General features: G+C 46.7%; 2 protein-coding genes across 3 annotated transcripts; one reads left to right on the top strand and one right to left on the bottom strand.

Moving 5' to 3' along the window:
* Positions 1 to 3,524: 3,524 nt before the first annotated feature.
* On the top strand, positions 3,525 to 16,350 carry VDAC2 (voltage dependent anion channel 2). The gene is made up of 10 exons (XM_032839508.1): positions 3,525 to 3,669; positions 3,869 to 3,923; positions 5,055 to 5,123; positions 5,913 to 5,962; positions 9,602 to 9,754; positions 9,848 to 9,900; positions 10,715 to 10,942; positions 11,772 to 11,922; positions 14,304 to 14,361; positions 15,797 to 16,350. Exons 2-10 carry the CDS (start codon positions 3,893 to 3,895, stop codon positions 15,886 to 15,888), a joined length of 885 nt encoding a protein of 294 aa, XP_032695399.1. The 5' UTR covers positions 3,525 to 3,669; positions 3,869 to 3,892; the 3' UTR covers positions 15,889 to 16,350.
* Positions 16,351 to 17,363: 1,013 nt separating this feature from the next.
* On the bottom strand, positions 17,364 to 20,425 carry COMTD1 (catechol-O-methyltransferase domain containing 1). 2 transcript variants are annotated; one of them, XM_032839495.1, is made up of 7 exons: positions 20,279 to 20,425; positions 19,995 to 20,122; positions 19,629 to 19,734; positions 19,419 to 19,537; positions 19,269 to 19,323; positions 18,848 to 18,981; positions 17,364 to 17,894 (listed from the first exon to the last, which is right to left on the bottom strand). In XM_032839495.1, exons 1-7 carry the CDS (start codon positions 20,370 to 20,372, stop codon positions 17,823 to 17,825), a joined length of 708 nt encoding a protein of 235 aa, XP_032695386.1. In that variant the 5' UTR covers positions 20,373 to 20,425; the 3' UTR covers positions 17,364 to 17,822. The 2 variants fall into 2 exon arrangements, with proteins under 2 accessions (XP_032695386.1, XP_032695376.1); XM_032839485.1 differs by lacking the exon at positions 17,364 to 17,894 and adding an exon at positions 18,352 to 18,604.
* Between the last annotated feature and the right edge of the window lie 1,558 nt (positions 20,426 to 21,983).

The raw sequence follows: 21,983 nt of genomic DNA, 5'->3' as shown, positions 1-21,983 counted from the left end.
CTAGGGAGAAATGCACATGGTGAAGAACTGAGGCCTCCTGCCAGAGGCACATGAGGGAGCAGATGGCTTCCAGATGACTGGAGCCCCAGCTGATATCTTGACCGCAACTTCGATGGGAGACCCTGAGCTAGAGCCATCCAGCGAGGCCAATTTTTAACCCACAGAAACTTTCAGATCATAAAATATTTCGTTGTTTTAAGATACTACAACATTCCACTCACTGCTCTTTGGCTTCCAGGAAGTTACTCCCTCCTGAATTTTCTTTTAGTCTCCTGGCCATTTGCCGTGCCCTTGGAGTAGCAATACTCCTAAAAGCTTCTGCTATCTTCATTGCTATCTTATCTCTTATTGACTTTAACCACACCCTTGGATAGTCATAATTAAAACTAAAATTTTCATGGCAGTGTCTCCTACCCTTTCCCCTAGGCTTCGTAATTGTCTACCGGACAACTCCATGTTGATGTGGCCCCTGGCTCCTCATCCTTATCTGAAATGGAATCAACCTCTTTCCTCTGACTCCCTCATCTTCCATCCTCACACCTGTTCCTCTTCCTGGAGCCCTTACAACACTGAGTGGAATCTTTGTCCTTCCAGTTGCTCAGGTCAGAAATGTTGCTCCCAGGCATCCTAGATTCCTCTTCACTTGCTGCTTTTAGGACCTTCAGAATCTGACTCCACCCAGCATCTTTAGACTAATTTCTCAACCTTTCCTACAGGTTTTTCCATCTTTACTTAATTACTTGTAGTTTCCAAAGGATTCTTGCTACTTGAAGCATGTATGGGTTTGCACATGCCTCTTTCTAGAATTTTGCTTTTCCAGTCCTTGACCTTTTTAATATTTATATTAAATATTAATTTATATTAAATTTATATTAAATTAAATTTATATTAAATATTAAATAAGCTTTTTAATATTTATAACTTCTCCTTTCAGACTTTAGGGCAAGTGTCTTCTCAGTCTGACAATGCCCACAAATCTCTGTGCTTGCATTTAGCTCTGTATTTGCAATTCCTGAATTCCTCATCCTTTGCCATGGGACAGTTTTCCATGGAGTTTCTACATGTCTTGCGACTGCTTTTATCCCAAACTATCTTTTCAAGATGTCTCCATAGCAAACAGCCTTGGAAGATAGAGGTCGTGTGTCTGAGGCAGAGGGCAGATTTTATTTCCTGAGAAGTATGTCTCATACACATACACACAGTGTGCACAGCTTCTACGTAGGGTGTTCTGAATCACTCCTGGGGACAGAGAGGGCAAGGGGTACTAAGTCACCATGAATCGTATGTTACCTGCCGTGCTACAAATAATAAAGTCCTTTGTCTCTGGCCTTCGAGTCTCGAGTCTTCTGCCAACATTTATGAACCTGTGAAACTAAGGCAGACTAACTTGTTAGATTAACTTGCAAGAATGGCAAAATCTTGGACCCTTCATAGTTCTCGACACCTCCACACACACTGGACCAGAAGTGCCTTAAGAGTGGGAAGTACAGCTGAGTGGACTCTGCTTCCCCTGTGGGTGACACAAGTAGTTGCTCTGTAAGTGGGGGCTGCTATTAATGCTGCTTTGGTCTAAAAGACTTTGATGTTTTGCGGGTTTTGTAGTTTTTGAGAGAGAGAGAGACCACACACAGGAGCAGGGCAGGGGCAGAGGGAGAGAGAGAGAATCCTAAGCAGGCTGCTTGCCCAACTCAGAGTCCAGAGTCCAAAGTGGGGCTCGATCTCACCACTCTGAGATCATGACCTGAGCCAAAATCAAGAGTCTGACGCTTAACTGAGTGAGCCACCCAGGTGCCCCCAAAAGGCTGCTTCACTGACTGAGCCACCTAGGCACCCCAAAAGGGCTTTGAATGAAAGCACTAGAATATATTTACTGAATCCAACTTTGAAATAAATCACCATCATTCTTCTCCTGGTTATTGGGTATTGTGTACATTCCTTATGTTCCTAGAGGCTAAAGCCTCAGGTCTGTGTTTTGTGGCAAAGTGAAATTCTCTGGGGGTTAAAAATGCTACAGGTAGTTCTCAGAGTGGATAAGCCCTACTGCAGGTAATGGAGGTAACTGAGCATAGTCTAGGTTTTTCCAGGAAGGTGGTTGTGTTATACTGCATCTGAGATGAGACATCAGTCTCTGCCATTAGCTTCACAAAAGGCCAGAGAAAAAAGTTCCAGCGCAGCCAGGCTGATTTCAGATGAACTTGTCTGAGCTTGAAGGAAGAATTAGTCAGGGATTCTGGTGCCTGAGCAAAGACCCTTCCTTTGCTAATCTGTTACAGGGGTAATTCCAACCATGACCAGGCAAGGTTGCCGGCTGGGTTTGCACAGCGGAGGGAGTCCACCACGATGCACCTCTCATCTGGGTTTGCCTTGTGGAAATCTTACCTAGTTTTCGTCTGGTTTAGGAGGAAGGTGGAATCTCAGCAGCGTTTGAGCAGAGGAGGCTTTCAGAGCTGGAAGAGATGGGGGTTGGGGGAAGTTTTGCCCATTGTGTGTGGCTGAGTGGCTATTAAAGACCACCGCGTCTCATTTAAATATGTCATTTTATTGATGAGGAAACTGCGATTACAGTAAGGATAAAATGCTGAGATTGGCGATTGATTCCAGAGCTTCAACTGACCCTATTTCTCATTAGGACGGCTCATTTTTTCTTGTTCCCTCAGCTTCCTCACTCTTGGTGCACACTCGGGGAACTCGAGTGCAACATTCTAATGCCTGGTCAGCAAGATTCCTAAATTTTCTAGCAGCCTTGACTCATCAAGACAGCTCGGGCTGGGTGAGTGTGCAAAGCAGTCCAATCCCCTAACCCCGGAGGAGGAGGCAGAAGAGGAACCCTAAGGCATGAAGCGGGGGGCGGGGCGGGGTAGTCTGATGCAGGCTCAGGTTTGTTCAGGGAGGGGCAGCCTCTCCAGGAGAGCCTCTCCGGCCGAGCCCGGCCCAGCATGGCCATTACGCCGCGATGGGAGGTGGACGAAGGAAACGAGTGCACGTGGGGCTGGAGGTGGCGCCCCACGGCCGCATTCGCTCTCCCTGGGCCTGAAAGAAGTGCACGCTGCACTTGCTCAGGGTAGACCCGGTAACGCTCAGCTGACGCCTTCCACACACACCGTACGGAGACTGGTTAAGCAGAGTACGGGAGCCAGGGGTGGAGAGTAGTACGTGACCCCCGTGGTGCGCAGCCGCGCCTAGTGGAGCCCGGCTCCGCGCGAGCACGCGCCTGACGCCCCACCCCGCCCGTGAGGAGCGCGCGCGGGGCCTCCGTCCCATCCCCCCCGCACGCGCAGTCCCTACCTCGCTGCTCCGCCGTTCCCCGCCCACTCGTCTCTGGGGCTGCCCTCGTCGCTGCCTGACCGGAGGTCCGGCAGCTTCTACCTTTCCGGCACCCGCCGATGGAGAGAAGCAGCCCACCTCGGGGGCGAGGGTGCCTTCTGTCCTCGTGGCTGTTCTGGAGCAGGCTGGGGTGGGCAGCAGGCGGCGTTGCGGGGGCCGGCGCGGCGGACAGCCGCGGGGGCATCGGCGGGGTCCTGGCGGGGGAGGACTGGGTTGCGGCGGGCGGAACGGTGTCTCCTTCACTTCGCCCTCCAGCTGGGGTAGTTGCACCCCGGTCCTGAGCGAGCCTAGCGGCCTCAGCTGCGAGTGGAGCGGCGATAGCGGCCCCTCTCAGGAGACCACCAGGTACGCTGCGGCGCGTCACTTGGCTGTCTAGGCCCCGGCGGCCAAGCAGGACGCCTGAACCAGACTCGGGGTCGGCCCTGGCTCCCTAAGATGGCCGCGCTGCCCCGCGGCTCCTCGCCTGTGTGTGTTTGAGACCCCCTTTCTGGCCCTTTGACCTGCCTCTGACCCCCGCTGACCGCACTTCTTGTCACTCCTGCAGATCACCTCTTCCTGTGGCTTCGCCATGGCGACCTACGGACAGAGCTGCGCGCGGCGTAAGTAGACCCGCGATCTCTGCGGGATGGGGCGGGGTTGGCTGGACAGTCGAAGCCTGTCGACCAGAAAACCGCAACTTCTTTTCCCTGATCTCTCCAAAGACTTGGAAGTTCTCCTCTTTAGGTAGGCACTCTACCGTCGCCCTCCCCCCCCCCCCCCCCCCCCGGCTCTGCGGAGGAGGGGCTGGGCTGCGGGATTTCGGATGGAGGGTCTAGGCCAGGGGAGTTGGTCTTTGGCCGCATTCGCCTTTAGTTCTTGGGCGTGCCTTTGACGAACTCAGAAGCCAAAAGTTTGTAACTGTTGGATTCGGCCTTTGGAGGATTGAATCACTTTTTTAGAGGAAGTAGTAACCCCCCTTGTGAGAGCGCAAGGTCGTTACATGTGCTCCTAAGGGCGTGGACGTGTTCTGTAGAATGAATGAGCTGGTGGTGTAACCACCCAGATTGCTTGCCCTTAAGCCGCGTAGCATTGGCTGAGGACTTGAATGTGGTATTAACAGGCTTAAAGTGCTATTTGATATTTAGTTGATGTAGACACTGGTGAAACCTAGATGATCGTGGTTTTCTTCTAAGTTCCAACATTTAAATGACCCAAGTGTTAATTATCTTTCTCTTCCCACTCCAGAATGTTGGTTTAAGAACTCATTGAGGATATCCCCTAAATACTCATTAGGGAAGAAGACCTTGTCTTAGGTTTTGGTTTTATGTCATTTGGTTAAATCAGCCCATTCCAGTGAATTTTGGATATATCTTTGATCTCTCTGGGTGTACAGTATAGATATATTTATGTGTATGTGTTTGATTCCTTGTACTGGTTGGGTCCTAAGAGGTGAAAGGCTGTAGGTACTGTGTAAATTTAGGAATAGAAAGTGTGTTTTTGTATTTTGGAAGCACTCTCCCAAGTTTGTGTAGTCACCTATGGTGGTTATCCATTTTAGAAATAAATCTTTATTGGTGATATTATAGGGGTCATTAAAATCTAGTTTTACTGTAGCTCCTCGTAGTATCAGAAACCTCTTCAACAAGTTGGAGCGCTTGAATGTAAAGGTAGTAGTGGATCATATTCTAGTTCCTCGACAGAAGAAAGTGGGAGAACTGGAAGGTTAACACTGGAATGTTTCTTCCCACCAGCAGTGTGTATTCCTCCATCATATGCTGACCTTGGCAAAGCTGCCAGAGATATTTTCAACAAAGGATTTGGTAAGAATTTTTTTTTTTCCTTTCAGATCAGAAGTGAAAATGTGTTTGGATTGCTTGGGGGAAGTTAACTTTTTCAAATTGCAAGTACCTTGCTCTATAATTTATTAGATAGATTTGGGATAAAATTTTTGTTAAAATAGTACTGTAATAATCCACATCTCCCTCTGGCCCACCTTCTTCCAGTTTTTTCAAACTACTTCAAGGATTTACCTGTAAGAAAAAAAAACTGTGTTCATTTCTTTCATATATAGCTTAGGCATTGGTTGACTAGAATTCTGATGTAGTATTCTTTTGCTTTTGTGGTGACTCCTGGTGGGTTAATGAGTTTTTTAAAATGAATTTGTGTTTTCTTCTTGCAGGTTTTATTCCACATAGACTCCCTCTACTTCAGATTATTTCCCTAGTGATTCAGATTATTAATCCCAAAGGAAGACACCTTTTTGGGATAATTGTTTTAAATGACTATTATAATAAACTGTTGGCTATTCTGAGATTTGAATTGATTTTCTGATCTGATTTTAGGTTTTAAAATGGTTTGAAAGCAAATTTTTTTGTGCCACATATACACCTGAACACTAGGCAAAGCTGCTTAGAGATGTTCTGTGCTGTATATGTTAGTTTCTATAAAATAATTAAAATTTTTTCATTTAAATATGGTGTATCAATCCACATTTTTATGCCTCTCTGAACATATGAAGTCCTTCAGTTTTTTTATGTGTTGTCAGCTATTTGGTATGCTTCTTTTTATTCAAGAGATTCATTTTGTTATCTTTTGCTCTCTACTTGAAGGTTTTGGTTTGGTGAAACTGGATGTGAAAACAAAGTCATGCAGTGGTGTGGTGAGTGTTAGATATCTACTAAATTCTGATGAGCCTTTATATAACTTTTCAGCCCATGAAATAGTCACCACTGAAAAATGTCTACCCATTTTATCTTGAAGAAGAGGCAAAGTTAATTTTGCCTTAAGGAATTTGCATGAAACTTGATTTACTTGGGCTTTGGAGATGATTTCTGATTTTCAGGTGGTCTTTTGCCATATTACTGTGTATGCACAAGGAAATCAGAAAAGACTGGTTATTTGGGACTGTTTACTCAGTAAGATTACAAGCTTGAAATCAGGGAACCTGTTAAACTTTTTTATGATCCTTCTTATGCCTATTTAAAAGCACTATGAGTTCTGGGCATAAAAATACTCAGTAACTTTTTTTTTTTTTTTTTAAGGTTTTATTTATTTACTTGACAGATCACAAGTAGGCAGAGAGGCAGGCAGAGAGAGTGGGGGAAGCAGGCTCCCTGCTGAGCTGAGAGCCCAATGTGGGGCTCAATCTCAGAACCCTAGAATCATAACCTTAGCCGAAGGCAGAGGCTTTAACCCACTGAGCCACCCAGGTGCCCCAATACTCAGTAACTCTTAATTTGAGTGTACTAACCATTTATATAAAGGGCATATTCTAGCAGCCTTCTCTGGAAGAGTTTCATGTTAATTTTGTGAATTTATAGAGTCCTGATTTGAGTATTTTTAAAGAAGTTGGTATTTGGATGCCTTGATTCTGCCTAACTCACTCAAAGTAGAATAAAACTTAATTTCGTGGAATTTTTTTTTTTCTTCAAAAATTTTTTCTTTTGAGACTGTTTTGAGTATGGGTATGGTGTGTGAATATTGAATTTTGCTGGTTTTTTTTTTTTTTTTTTAAGATTTTATTTATTTGACAGAGATCACAAGTAGGCAGAGAGGCAGGCAGAGAGAGAGGGGGAAGCAGGCTCCCTGCTGAGCAGAGAGCCCGATTCGGGGCTCTATCCCAGGACCCTGAGATCATGACCTGAGCCGAAGGCAGAGGCTTCAACCCACTGAGCCACCCAGGCGCCCCTGGTTTGTTTGTTTGTTTGTTTTTTGATAATTTCTTGCTGTAATTGTTAACTCCCTTAGTGCATATAACTAGTATTTATTAAAATTAAAATGCCCAGGCTGGGATTTCTGGGGTTTTATATTAGATGTATCTGCCATTTGGCTTCTTTGGTCTGGAAGAAAGCCTGAGTATATTCACTGTGGTTAGCAACTTACTTGCTCAAGGTACAGAGCAGTGACTTGTGTTTGTTTTTTTGTGTTCCCACTCTTAACCTCTTGCTGTGCACCAGTTGAGACACAAAAGGCCTTCCCCAAAAAAGGGAAGGCTCAGTTCTTGTGTTTAAAAAGCTTATTACTTGCTGGTTGGAGATAAAAAATAAATTTTAAACTGGAGAACATTCAGAGAAGTATATCTAGTACTAGATTGGTTAATCAAAATTTTTGTTGAAGAGAAAAGGCTTTTTGTGGACAGGGTTAAGAAAGTTTTATGAAATTAGGTTTGAGATTATGAAGGAAGTATATGACCTGGATTCCATATAGTTTTTTTGGTTTCTATTTAATGTATATCTCAACGTGGTACTGATCTTATATGTACCTGGCCCCAAATAAGCCCTGTTAACAGCCAGTTCTGTTTTCTCATCTAAACTGCAGAGGTGTCCAGTTCATTCCACAATGTAGAAGACAGAGTATTTGGTGATGGAGTTGGTGATGGAGTGAAGGGTGTGAGCTTGGCCAGTCTTGTCATCTGGTCCAGTTCTAGTTCCACTGTGTGATCTTGATTTTGTGTCTTGAGGGTTCCTTGGGTGTATATAGGCTAGGTCATTATCTATAGGCTGCTGGGTGGCAGGGGCTGGGGCCTCCAGAGTCATTAATCATTGTCACTCAGGATTAAAAATACCTACTTCTATACATTCCCCATTCCAGGTACCTGCTAAAAGAATATGCTCCGTATATATTGTTTTAATCATGCTTTTCTTTTGTATAAAGCACAGGAAAATGTGTAAAGCTTTCATGTCTGCCCAACTTAATCCTCCAGAGGTAGATTTTGTTATTACACTTGAGGGAACTGAGACCCAGGAGAGTTCAACGTCTTTCTCAGTGTTACTCATTTAGCAAATGATAGCCAGGACTGGATGCCAGGACTCTTAATTTTATATCCGGTGTTTTTTTCTTGACATAATTCTGTGCTTTTTAATATTGGCATTGAATGCCAAGCTTTGACTTGAAATTCCTGTTAAAGTGTCTTCTTTCAGGATATTGAGTCTGTCTCATTGCAGAGCAATAGTTGTAGAAATGTTCTATTTTCTAAGTGAAGCATGATTGGCTTTTTCTCCTATTGATACAGTTTTTGATACTTTCTCACTCTTGTAGGCATCACAATTTCAGGTCAAGTTCTCTTTATTAGTTCGGATCAGCTGTCTTTAGATTTGGCTTTCAGTGGCCAAAGTATGTAGCCATCATTAGCAGACAAATTGTGAATCAGAATGCTCAGAGGGTATTTAAACTCTTTTGTCTTGGCGGTTTGGCTATCTACCAAGCTCTGAAAGGTTAGTAGAGTTTTAGCTGTTCTGTAGCAGATTTTAAATTTCAATAAGCTCTTCATATTACGCCTTCCTTTTCACTTGGTGTGCAGTTAGGGATTGGCAAGTTACTTGTGTTTGGTATAAACATAAGATTATATAATGCACTTCAAGTTGATACTTGTGTTAGATTGTTTTTTTTTCTACTGATATTATCTGTTGTACTTAATATAGTTTACATTATGCATGATATAAACCAGCTGTAGAGTAAATCTCCTATAATTCCTTTTCCCTACTTTTTTTATTTTTAAACGAGAATGTGAAAGATGATTGGGAAGGTATGAAATCTGGTGAAGAGTCTTTATCTCAGAAAAACAGAATATTGGGGTTACCAAAGATTTTTAAATCTTTTCTAATGGCATGAATTCCTACAGTGGGGTGCTTTCCCTTTTAAGAATTTTCAGGAAGCAGGGGTACCTGGGTGGCTTAGTCCTTTGAGCATCTGCTTTTGGCTCAGGTCATGATCCTTGGGTCCTAGAATGGAGCCTGTTTTTCCCTCTCCTTGCCCCTCACTTGTGCTCTCTTGCTGTCTGTCACTCTCAAATAAATAAATAAAATCTTTAAAAAAAATTTTTTTTCAGGGAACATTTCCTAATAGTGTTTCAGTTACTGTTGAATGCCCATTTTAGTGATGGGGCTCTGTGATTAACCATACTGACCTTTACAGTGTTTTATTTAATATTAGGCAGATTGGATACAGTGCTGAAACATTCATTCCTCGCCTTTCATTCCTTCCTATTCCCCTGATTCTTGAATTCCAAAAAAATCACCTTAGCGGAAGTTTCCTTAAGAGGTGTACAGTTTGTTGTTGAGGATTATATACAAGTTGACTTGTCATTGTTTGGTTGAAAATGTAAGTAAGTGTAAGTAAGGTGGCAGTTAGTAACTGACAGGCGATATGTTTGTACATTCAGTAGCAGAGTGTAGAAGTATTTGGGAAATGGGAAAAAAGGGGTTAGTGAAATTACTGTGTTTAGGTGGGTTTTTAGGTAAGTTAGGCAGTGATTCTTCTAGGCTTACAAGAAAGCTCATGAAGTCATTTATTGTCTTAGGAATTCTCAACGTCTGGTTCATCTAATACAGACACTGGTAAAGTTACTGGAACCTTGGAGACCAAATATAAATGGTGTGAGTATGGTCTGACTTTCACAGAAAAATGGAACACTGATAACACTCTGGGAACAGAAATCGCAATTGAAGACCAGGTAACATTTTGATATTGCGTTTTAGTATTAGCTTATTTTTGTATTTCAAAAAGGGAATATAGCTGAAAACAAATTCTTTTTCTTTCAAAATAGATTTGTCAAGGTTTGAAACTGACATTTGATACCACCTTTTCACCAAACACGGGGTAAGTGTGGACTTTTTTGTTTGCTTTAAATTTCATTTTTATCTTTAAGTAATCTCTACACCTAATATGGGGCTCGAACCCATGACCAAGATCAACTCATGATCAAGAGTTGCATGCTCGGGCGCCTGGGTGGCTCAGTGGGTTAAGCCTCTGCCTTCAGCTCAGGTCATGATCTCAGGGTCCTGGGATCGAGTCCCACATTGTGCTCTCTGCTCAGCGGAGAGCCTGCTTCCTCCTTTCTCTCTCTGCCTGCCTCTCTCCCTAGTTGTGATCTCTCTCTGTGAAATAAATAAATAAAATCTTAAAAAAAAAAAAAAAGTTGCATGCTCTACAAACTTGAGCCCGCTAGGTGCCCCTTTATCTGCTTTAAATTTAAAAGCCTTTCTCTCTGTTTCTTCAGGAAAGATGCACATTTACTGTTTGATAGCTTACTTAACTACCTTGCGGTGAATTTCTATTTCTGCTTCGGAGAGGAGTACTATGGTTGCTCTTACTGGCTTCCCTTCAAATATTTACCTCTTTTCATTGTGGCACTAACTTGGGTAATTAACATAATTCTAATAGGCTTTTGTGACTGATTGTCAGTCCTGCAAAAGCAGTCTTCTCATGGTGGTGGAAGTCCATTAACCCCAAGTACCCTTGTTTTTTAGCTTCATTGAGCTGTATTTTCTTTACCTCTTAGGATTATCCTGCTACTGCTTTTACTCCTGTTTTACTGCAGTTCAAAAATCTGTTTTGTGTCCTTTGTCCAGAAGTTACGTATGTAAGTCTTTCTTACTGGCATCACTTTTAAGTCAGTTTGTTCTTTTTCCAGAAAGAAAAGTGGTAAAATCAAGTCTTCTTACAAGAGGGAGTGTATAAACCTTGGTTGTGATGTTGACTTTGATTTTGCTGGACCTGCAATCCATGGTTCAGCTGTCTTTGGTTACGAAGGCTGGCTTGCTGGGTACCAGATGACTTTTGACAGTGCCAAATCAAAGCTGACAAGAAATAACTTTGCAGTGGGCTACAGGACTGGGGACTTCCAACTACACACTAATGTGTGAGTATTTCTTTTTTGGGATTATTGCAATGTAGCACCTGGGGATGATATTGATGTCATCTGTCATCTCTTACTGATCTGGGTACAGTTGATTTCTCTTAACACAAAAAGATTACCATCCTTGGGCATTTCTGGGCACCTCTCAAAGTATATAGTAAAAAATGTTGGTCTGACTTTTGGTGCTGAGAGAGTAAATGTTTATTTTATATGAGGCTTAATGTGCTTTGGATTTTTGGAAAAGGCTAAGATGTTGCCAAATTACCAGTGTGTTCATTTGACTTAATTGTGATAATGTGAGGTACTGAATTGGTGGGATTGCCTAAAATGTCTGTTGTTTTTACATGTGAAAAGGACTTAAGAATTTTTTTCCCTTATAAAATAAAGCATTGGTAAATAACAGAAGGACAAAGAAGAAAACCAAAATTTCTTAAAATCCCACCACCTAGATAATTAATCTTTGTTAGTTAATGTTTGGGAGTTTCATCTTTTTTATATATGTGTATGTGTATAAAATACATATCAGAAAGGCTGGTTTGTAATTCTTTCCTTCCTTCCTTAGTACATTTAATTATCTTACTGTAGCGTTATGTATTCTACAACATGATTATTAGTGGCTCTTTGGGAATTCTACTGGATGGATGTATCATGATTTATATGACCCCTTATTTGGGGGCATAGGTTGGGATAAAGATCTTTTAAAACTTTCACGTTTTCAGTGGAATACTACAGTCCCAGTGCTTTGCATTTAACTGTACTGCTACAGTATCTGCCTAGTGCCGCAGACATTACATTGTCTGTTCCAGATTTACAAATTTAAAATATTTTACAGCAATGATGGGACAGAATTTGGAGGATCAATTTATCAAAAAGTATGTGAAGATCTTGACACTTCAGTAAACCTTGCTTGGACATCAGGTACCAACAGCACTCGCTTTGGCATTGCAGCCAAGTATCAGTTGGATCCCACTGCTTCCATTTCTGTGAGTACTGGCTACTCCTGTGGGCTTAGAATGGGGTCTTTTGTTGTGGGAATTCATCTTTGGGTATTTTGAATTGTGCTGAAAATTTGAACCGTGGTTCCCACAATCCCTAGTTTACTCACAGATTGGGATTAGAATTTGTAATGCTGCATGCGTTTGCTGTGGAGGCAGTGTTAGAACTTTGATATCCAGGTCACAAGAGTTTGTTTAACCTCAAAAGCTGCTCAGTTCATGTAGATAATAACCCTGAGCTCCAAGCCTGTCTAAGCCCAGGGAAGCCAGTGTTTCGGGCCCCAGGCCAGGAGTAATAGTGTTTTAATTGTTACTTTGTCTTTCTTTGTGGAATAATAATACTTTGTTACTTTGTCTTTAGGGTTTACAAAATATCTTTTAGATTTGATCTTAGGGGTCAGTGGTACAAATGCCATTTTGCAGGTGGAGATAAAGCTTGGAAGAGAAAGGACTTAGATCACTGCCAGGGAAGGAGAGGGAGAAGAAAGGGGGTAGAGCCAGGATCGGGCTTGCGTGTCTTGATTTCCCTCTTGTCTAGGGTGACCAGCCAGCTCATCCTGCTTTGCCTGGGACTGTTCCGGCCTTAACATTAAAAGTCTTGCGCCCTAAGGACTCCCTCCCGCCTGTCATGGGTTTGTTGGGGGTGGATGGCCACCCTACTCATGTCCTTGGGCTTTTTTGCTACTTCTTCTTTCAGTCCTAGTGAGTTTTGGGGCAGGAGGGAGTGCAGTGTCTGACAGTGTAGAAATGCTGGCTCTGGTTTCAGGCAGGTCAGCAGCTGTTCCTGTGTGTCAGGCACAGCCTGTACTGTACGTACTGGGAATTAAAGAAAGTTAAACCTTCCACAGGAGTTACTTCTGTTACATAAAGTGAGAACGATGTTTTTGATAATTTGGGCAGTTAAGCTTTAGCCCCATTCTTACCTTAGCAGCTGTAATCAGAGAGCATGAGAAGCATCTGGAATGCTTTCCATTGGTTGGTAAGGCAGTGATTCATTTATTATTTTTCCCTTCTGATTTCTGATTCTGATTTCTGAATCTGTTTCTGATTGCACTGTGGCACTGAAGACCTTAGGATTCACACAGCATGCTACTCCCTGGTAGCTATGTTGCTGTTCTTTTCAGATGTATGTCTACAGCAGCAGCATGGCTTTTGTGCCAGCTAGTGTAGTGGTCGCGTAGTCTAAAATGGGAAGGCAGCTTTGGGTCCGTGTGCCATTGAGTGACTTCTGGGGATTTGTTTGGAGATGTACCCAGCATTTCCCACCTAAGTAGTGCTCTGTGCCCTCAATTAAGCATCACCCTGAAGTATTGCTTAATGTCCTATCACAGTTTCATGGTTTACTTCTGTTCTAAAATAGGAGAAACTTGTATCCAATTATCTGAGGCTCTTAATTTGTTGGGCACAGGGTGGTCACTAGGGGGTCATTTCTTCCTTAGATTTACAGCTTACTTGGTCCTCGGTAGCTTCAGAAGACTCGGCTCTACTGCCGTGTGAACCCAAGTGCTATTCCTGTGATTTCTGTCTGTTGTTACATCATTTCTCTCTCTGGACTATTACGATGTTACACGTTATAAAAGAGTGAAGACATCGGGGCGCCTGGGTGGCTCAGTGGGTTAAAGCCTCTGCCTTCAGCTTAGGTCATGATCTCAGGGTCCTGGGATTGAGCCCTGCATCGGGCTCTCTGCTCAGCAGGGAGCCTGCTTCCCTTCCTCTTCTCTCTGCCTGCCTCTCTGCCTACTTGTGATCTCTGTCAAATAAATAAATAAAAATCTTAAAAAAAAAAAAAGAGTGAAGACATCAAATAGTTTCCAAATCTGTTCTGATGTCAGAGGTTGTCAACCTTTTTACTACCAAGAATATTGTGTCCTGCTGACAGTTTGACTTGGGAGTTTAATGGATAAGAATTAAGTGGCACCTGGGTTTTGTTGGGCTTAGTAATAGTGTTAAATTTTAATAGTATTAAATTGTACTTATTTTTTCCCAAATGTTATGAAATCTTTATTTTATACAAGTCTTTTAAAAAAAAATTAATTCAGTTAGCCAATGTAACAGTACCCATCATTAGTTTTTGATGTAGTGTTCATTCATTCATTAGTTGCATATAATACCCAGTGCCCATCACATCGTGTGTCCTCCTTAATGCTGTCACCCAGTTCCCCCATCTCCCAACCACCTCCCCTTCTGCAACCCTCAGTTTGTTTTCCAGAGTCCAGAGTTTCTCTTGGTTTGTGTAAATTTATTATCTCACATGTGAATAAAAAAAGCAGAATACTTCATAATTTGCATAATAGGGAAACCTGCAGGGGCTATCTCCCCTCTCTCCATTCAGAAATTTTTTTTACAGCTGTTTTTGTATTTTATTTTAGGCAAAAGTCAACAACTCTAGTTTAATTGGAGTGGGCTACACTCAGACTCTGAGGCCTGGTAAGTATTCCTGATAAGTAGGATTGGTGTTTTAAAAATTATTTTTCATTTCTCAGCTTCTTACTTCGTAAACCTTTCAAAGAGTACAGTGAACACATTTACCTTTTGCCACAGTTTTTTTTATTCCTTTTTTTTTCTTTTGCTGGGGTCTTGGGAAGTTGGGGCTATTCTGACACCTCCCTAAATGCTTCAGCATGTGTCTACTTCGAAATAAGAACGTCTGGTCTCCTGCATAACCATGATACCATTATCACACCTAAGAAAGTTAATAGTCCATATTATTATTTACTGTCCCTTCTGTAGTCACTTGACTCACTCGTACCTGAAATGCCTTCTAGTGATGTTAATTTCTCTAATCAAGGTTCACTCATTGCTTGGTCTCTATAGTCTCTTTTATGTGGTGTTTGGAGGCATGCTGTGTTTTCTAGAGCAGTACTTAACCAGACTTCAGTGTGCCTGAGTCACCTGGGGACTCTCGCTATAAAATGTACATTCTGATCCAGTAAATCTGGGGTGAAAGGTTCTGTCTTTCTAACAAGCTCTAACAAACAGGGGAGTAGGAGAGGGAGAAGCAGGCTTCCGGCTGAGCAGGGAGCCTAATGTGGGTCTTGATCCCAGGACCCTGGGATTATGATCTGAGCTGAAGGCAGATGCTTAACAACTGAGCCACCCAGGCGCCCCTGCATCACTGGTTCTTGCCACCACTTGAATAGCAAGTTCTAAAGCACTTGGAACTTTTTCTCCCTTCAAATAGGGATATTCTTCCAAACTTTTCTATATTTGGCCTTTTTGAAACCTAAAGAATTTAGGTTCTTTATGAAAAACCTTCTTTATGAAGAACACCTGTATACCCTTTCCCATATTCACTAATTAACATCTCCTACATCTGTTCCCTCTTGCATATCTGCATACATATTCCCTTTTTTCCACATCCCCTTTTCAGTTATTTAAATGTATGTTTTGCGGACATGCAGACACAGCTTCCTAACACGCATCTCCCAGAGTAAGACATTTTCTTCATAACTACAATACCACTGTCGCAGCTAAGGAAATTACTGTTAGTTGAACAATACATAATACATAGTCTACATTCAGTTTTCCCCACTTATCTCTTTATTATAGTTGTCCTGGTGCAAATACAATTGTCTTTTAATGTCTTAAAGTCTGAATAGTGTTTTGAATGTTACTGTATTTTCTAGAGCACTTTGAACTTCATTAACATTTTTAATGCTCTGTTAGTTGATCCTTAACCTAGGATGGGGCCCCCTGAATTCTCTCCAGTATCTCTGGAACTCCCAAGTGCCCTCTGGTGGCTGGCACTAGTAGGTCATCTCACAGGCTGAGGGAGGGACAGGCAAGCTCTGGGACGATTATTAAAGACTGCAGACTCTTCAGGTGTTTCAGGCAAATCATGGTTGCCTACTTTTGTTTACAGGTGTCAAGCTTACACTGTCTGCTCTGGTAGACGGGAAGAGCATTAATGCTGGAGGCCACAAACTTGGGCTTGCCCTGGAGTTGGAGGCTTAATCCAATTGAAAGAAACCTCTGGGAATGGATATCAGAAGATTTGGCCTTAATATATTTCCAGTGTGACCAGCAGGCTCCCCTCCCCCCCCCAAGAAGGTGATCAAAACAAAGGATGATCTAAACAAGAGCTGTATTTTAAATATTTAGACAGTCACTTGTTAGCTGGTTCCTAGTTGGTTATCTAGTTACCAATGCTGCAGTGGTGCAGTCACCTATACATTATTTAAATGTATTTAACTGTTAAATGCGCTACCCACCAATAATGAAATAGACCTTTATGAAAACTGTGCAATTGTGTGCATGTTTGTTTTTATGTTCCTATTACTGAAAATTGCCATTGAACGAGATGGATCAGTGGAAGTTTTAAGATGAGGTTAAAGATTTTTTGTTAAATTCAGCCATCCTTAGAATTACTTTTGGTATCCCCAGACATTACAGATTATGAATAAAAAGTATACGTAATTAATGACTCCAAGTATTTGCAGAGTTTAAACACTTGCCAGGGTCAGATCTCCCTTGTATCTAGCTAGCACATTATTTTTCTGGGGAGTGTTTTGCTTTTTACCTAAATCTGTGTCAAAGTCCTCTGTGTCCCTAAAGTAACTCCATGAACTTTTTGGACTACAATAAAATAAGAGGATATATGCCTTTATATCTTCAGTTTGTAAGTCTGTCCAGAGATCCATTGGATTGTTGTTGACCCCAGGCAAAGAAAGGCGTACACACTCGTCAGTGTGTACAGTGCTATGAGACTGGCAGGAATGGCCTGTGTGAATAAGACAATGATTTAATGGCAGACAGCTGGAACTTGAGCCAATTTGCTGGAGTCAGAATCTTTTGCTAGGTCAAACAAACAGGAAAAGATGTCTGTAAGTTGGGTGTGAAAGCACATCTGCTTTTGGGATACTCAAGAGAGGTGTGAAGTAGAGCAGCAGACATCTCTGCAACTCTGCCTGGTGGGGAGGTCATAGGCCGGTAGCTGCTGCGGCCCCTGTATGCCTGCTGCCTCAGAGCTAACAGGCAGCCTTCCCTCAGCTATGGCTGGACATTACCTGGTCCTGAACTCAGGACTGGGGTGTGGCACAAGTGAATTACCATTTGGTCAAAGATACATTGAAGAGTAATTTGGACGTATTTACCCAGGTGCATCCTAACAGCATTTTAACATGTGGGAGAGCGAAGGCTGGATCACACCCAGGGCCCTGAGGGTTGCATAAAATTCTAGGTACATCCAAGGAGATGGAGGATGATGGAAGTTGCCAGCTGTGGGCCCTTGTGGCCCCTGTGGCCTTGGCCTTGTTTGTTTTCATTCTTTCTTTCTTTTTTTTTTTTTAAAGATTTTGTTTATTTATTTGACAGAGATCACAAGTAGGCAGAGAGAGAGGGAAGCAGGCTCTCCGCTGAGCAGAGAGCCCAATGCGGGGCTCGATCCCAGGACCCTAAGATCATGACCTGAGCAGAAGGCAGAGGCTTTAACCCACTGATCCACCCAGGCGCTCCTATGGCCTTGTTTCTAATAGTCTCCAGCCTCAGAGGACACAGGCCTAACCCTGGTTCAAAACCTAACTGTATTCTAGGCTGAGGCAGTTAGTGGAAGAATACTTAATATCTGCCTTGACCTTCACCTGTGACGTGGAGACATGATCTTCCTGTAGGACTTCTGTGGGACTGGGATTTAGGGAAGTCCAAATGAGAGGAGTCAAGGGCCTGGCTCCCTGTCCACCTCCTCTCATAGATGTTGGTGTGGGAAAGCCTAACTTTATATTCATCTTCTTGTGGGGAGCTTTTAAAAACTGCCATACTTGATAGTCTCCTACCTATAGGCCTGTTTCACTCCTTTCTGGCCAGTGATCCCACCCAGTCCCTCACCTTCCTCCAGGACTTCAGGGGGAGGACAGGATATATACTCCAACCTTGAGGTCCTCAGGTCTAGGTCAAGTGGCCTGGTTCTGAGGTGATGTCCACTGAGCAGAGCCTCCACTGCAGAGGTGAGGTCGAGCTGAGTTCTGTGAAGACATGGGCAAATAGAACTGGCATAACCTATGAAAGCGCCCAGTGGCGAACCTGGTTGGCTGCAAGGACTGTTTCCTGTTGAACTCCAGATAGGGTTTTCCGGCCAGTCCCAGCTGCACCAAACAAGACCTTCATTCACTTGCCTCTCCTAGGAAGTGAAGTAGGAGGGAGACCAAGGGGTGGGGGCTCTACCCTGCAGCTAGCCCTCAGATCCTGTGGCGTGGAGGCAGACCTGAGCAGCTGGCCTCCTGTATGTATGTGGCCAGGTCAGTCAGAACTTTATATCCTGCCTCCAGTTAGCTGGCAGTAGACCTGGTGCCAGGTGGCTCTCAGGACTGTGCCAAGGAGGGGATGATGTCTGTGACCTCAGGGCCCCCTTTTGGTTTAGAACCTGCCAATGCTGGGCCTCCTCCCTACCCACTTTAGCGCCAAATATGGAGGCTCAGAAGATCGTGTCCCAGACCCCACTTTATTGTCGAATTTAAAAGTCAGGGTTGATGTCTGGGGTTCCCACATCCCTTTCCTTGAGACCACACGCTGAGGGTCGTCCCTAGATCTTGAAGGCTAAGGTGAGGCCGTCGCCCAGAGGCAGGAGGCTGATGTGGACCCTGGCGTCCCGCAAGATGCGCTCATTCAGGTTTCGCACACACTGGGCCTCGTTGTCCCGTGGTTGAGGCTGTAACACCTCTCCGCGCCACAGGACCTGCGGAGGGGCGGGACATGGGGGTGGTAGCAGCAGAGGGAAGAGGGAAGGTGCCTAAGCGAGCAGGGCAAGAGGTGGAGACCGCGGACCACAGGTGGGGAAAGCCTAGGGGACTGAAGGGGGCAGCCTACATGCGTGCACTGGGTGGGGCTTTGTGGCTTGGGGCGAGGCACAGGGAGTAGCCAAGTGAAAAGACAGAGACCGAGTGTAGGGTTTTCCTTCTCCCTTGAGCCTATCCCTTACACTGAGGATCGCGAGGATGCCTCCGGGGCGCAGCAGCTGCAGGCATCGCTCATAGTAGGCAGTGCAGTTCTCCTTGTCCGCATCCACCACCGCCATGTCGAAGGTGCCGGCCTCCCCTGCGGCCAGGAGCTCATCTTGCAGGGGCGGGGGTGGGGGGTGGGGGTGCGCAGATGTGGCTGAGTCCGCAGCCCCAGCAGTCAGAAGCCCCTACCCAAGCCTGACTAGGCGCTGTGACCATTCAAGGGACTTTGGCCGGGAGGGGCACTCTGCCATCCAGCATGTGGCCACATGGCAGCTGCGAAGCCAGGAGGCAGGGGAGCTGTCACTGCCTCAAGGCCCCCCTGTGGACCTGGTCACTAGCGCGCGCCCAGTGCCCCACTTGGAAAATGGTGCCAAGGCCCTTTCTACTCCGTTTGCTCACCCAGTGTCTCCAGGGCAGGCTTCAACCGAAGGTCGATCTTGTGCTCCTCCTCAGCCTGCGAAAGGAGTGGGATCAGAGCCAGCAAGTCTTTTATCCTGCAGCTGGGAGTGGCCAGGCTCCAAGGGCCTCTCAAATGTGTGGGACACTCACCTGCCTCCATAGGGGCCGCCCCAGCTCTGGGGGCCCCGGATTTACCTCACAGGTCACCACGCGTCCGGCCGGGGGCAGCGCTAAGGCCAATGCTAGGGCTGAGTAGCCTGTGAAAGTACCTGGGGGGCAAGAGATATGGAAAGGCTCGGGCCAGAGTTGGGGGACATGCCCGTGACTTAGGCCCCCAGGGATTCCGGCCGTGAGCCCTACCCAGGTCCAGTGCCTTCTTGGCCTTGATGAGTCGCGCCAGGTTGGCCAGAAGCTGGGCCTGCTCACAGGTCATCATCGAATCTCCCTGCGGCTGCTCTAGGGTCAGCTGTGTCGCGGTGGTGGGAGGGAAAAGGGTCGCGCCAGCACTGCCAGTCACCCAGCGCCTCCCCCCGCCCACAACCCCCTCCAGGTGCGCGGCCGTGGGCGTGGTGGTGGGGGGACCCGCTCTCCGGAAACTCCCACCACGCCCAGCCCGCGGAGTCCCGGAAGTCCTGAGAGCGCCATGGCCCAGCCCAAGGTCACACAAGCACGTGGGACCCGCTAGGTCTGAGGTGGGCGCCTGTTTCCGCCCCTGGCCCTGCTGACCAGCCGCAGGCTCCGCAGCGCCGGGTGCTCCCGCATGGAGCGGCTCAGCAGATACTGCCACAGGGGGTCGTCTTCAGGGGGCAGCAGGCGCTTCTCTCGCCGGGATCGCCAGGGATGGCACCGTCTTCCTGCCGCGGAGGGGTCCGGGTCAGGCCCTGGGACTCCAGGGCGCTAGGGCGGAGCTTCACCCGCAGCCCGCCTCGCGGAGTCACGGGCTCGGCTCCCGCACCTGCCCCGCCTGCGGGGGCTCTGCTGGGGGTACCGCAGGCCCCGCCCCTACTCACCCAGGAAAAGGCCGGTGGCGAAAGCGGCGCCCACTGCGGCGGAGGCCAGGGCCAGCGCGGCGGGCACCGAGAGCCGGGGTGCGGGATGGATCATGATGTGGCCAGGAGGTAGCTAAGTACGGGGTCACTTGGCTGGGGCTCCTGGGCCCGCACGGGGACCCGTCTGCCCTCCAGTCTCCGCCCTGTTCCGGCACTGCCCGCTGAGCTGCGGTCTCGACCGCCATCTGGCGACCACACAGCGTTACTGCAAGCCCCGCTGGAGCGAGCCGGGCGCCATCTGGTGGCTGCACTCGGAACTGCGCCCGGAGAGGGGCGCAAACCCTGCGTGTGGCGTCTGGGTTTTCCCTGCCCGCCCCTCAGGTCTACCGTACTGGGTCAGGGAGGAAGAATGGGATGGCCCTCCTGGGTATGCTGCTGCTTATCGCTGCTGTTTCTGCTGGGACCCTGGGGCCTATGTGGGTGGGTGGGCCCCGGGTGTAACAGGGTAGCAATGAGTACGTACGTGCTGGAAATGACAGGAGCTTGAGAGGGAGTGAGAGAATTAGCGGAGGATTCTGGGGGCAGGGGAGTAAGGGTATCCGGTTGAAGGAGTGACCTGGTTTGGGGACAAAACCAGAGGTGGGGCTTGCGAGTCCTGAGACAGGTCTCGTTGATGGGGCTCTGAGACAGGGTTCTTAGAATCCTCCCCTTGAGCGCCAGACAGACGTGGACCATCCTTGGGGCCATCATTCTCAGCCTGTTTCCTTTGTGTAAAACAGGAACCGCAGTCTTACTGCAAATGGCACCAGATCCCACAAGCTGGCACACAGTAGGTGCTCAAGAAATGGCCGCTGTTGGAGTGGAGACCTCTGGGGAGGAAAGTGATGGCAGGTGAGGTCGGCTCGCAGGGACCCTATCCGGCGAGCACAGGTGGAGCGCTCAGTGTGACGCGGCGTGGGGAAGGGGACAGAAGCCGCGCGGGCGCGTATTCTTAGGGAAGCTGCATTCGGGGAGCAGAGCACACACACAAATGGGGGGCAACTCCACTTTCACAATTTCCTCTTCTGCAAAATGGGGTTATTAGTCCCCCCACCCCCTCACAGGGGAGGAAATGAGAAAATCGAGGTGAAGGACTTAACACAGGGCCGCCCCGAGTGGGCTCTACCTGTTACATTTAGTGAAGTGCAAAGGGCAGAAGGTCATCCGATGACCTGCTGCTCATGGTCATCCCCTCCACCCCGTGGCTGCTCCCCCAGCCCGTTTAGTGTCCAGACCACAGCTCCGCCCGGGGCTGCCCAGGGGAGGCTCAGCATGCGCGAGGCCCCCAGACTCCGAGGCCCGGAGGCGGGTTTGTGAGGTTTTGGCTGGGGGCGGGGGTGGGTCCGTGTGGGCACGGCGGCGGGGGGCGGAGGCTCGCAGCGAGCTGGGCAGAAACTGCGAGCATAGCGCCGAACCCCGCTGGGAGGCCGCTCAGGAGGGTGCCCAGTTCCCGTCGAGTGTCCGGGAGCCGATGACCTGGGGTCAGGCGCAGGGGCGGGGCGGTGCTGGGCTGGGGTGCTGCCGGGTGGCCGCCTGCCCAGCTCCTGCCAATTCCCGGTGGCCCCCCGCTGGCGCCCTGCCCCGAGGGGAAGCGCCTTCCCCCTTACCCGGCGGCCCAGTGCATGCTTCTCTGACTTAGGGGGTCTCATTCCCCGGAGCAACGGCTGAGGCTGCGGGTCTCTCCCGG

The sequence above is a fragment of the Lontra canadensis genome, unplaced genomic scaffold (assembly GCF_010015895.1).
Source record: "Lontra canadensis isolate GAN:19392208 unplaced genomic scaffold, GSC_riverotter_1.0 scaffold3, whole genome shotgun sequence".
In the NCBI taxonomy this organism is placed as follows: Eukaryota; Metazoa; Chordata; class Mammalia; order Carnivora; family Mustelidae; genus Lontra; species Lontra canadensis.
Note: the sequence above shows the minus strand (reverse complement) of the source record. Positions and strands in the feature narration are given on the sequence as shown.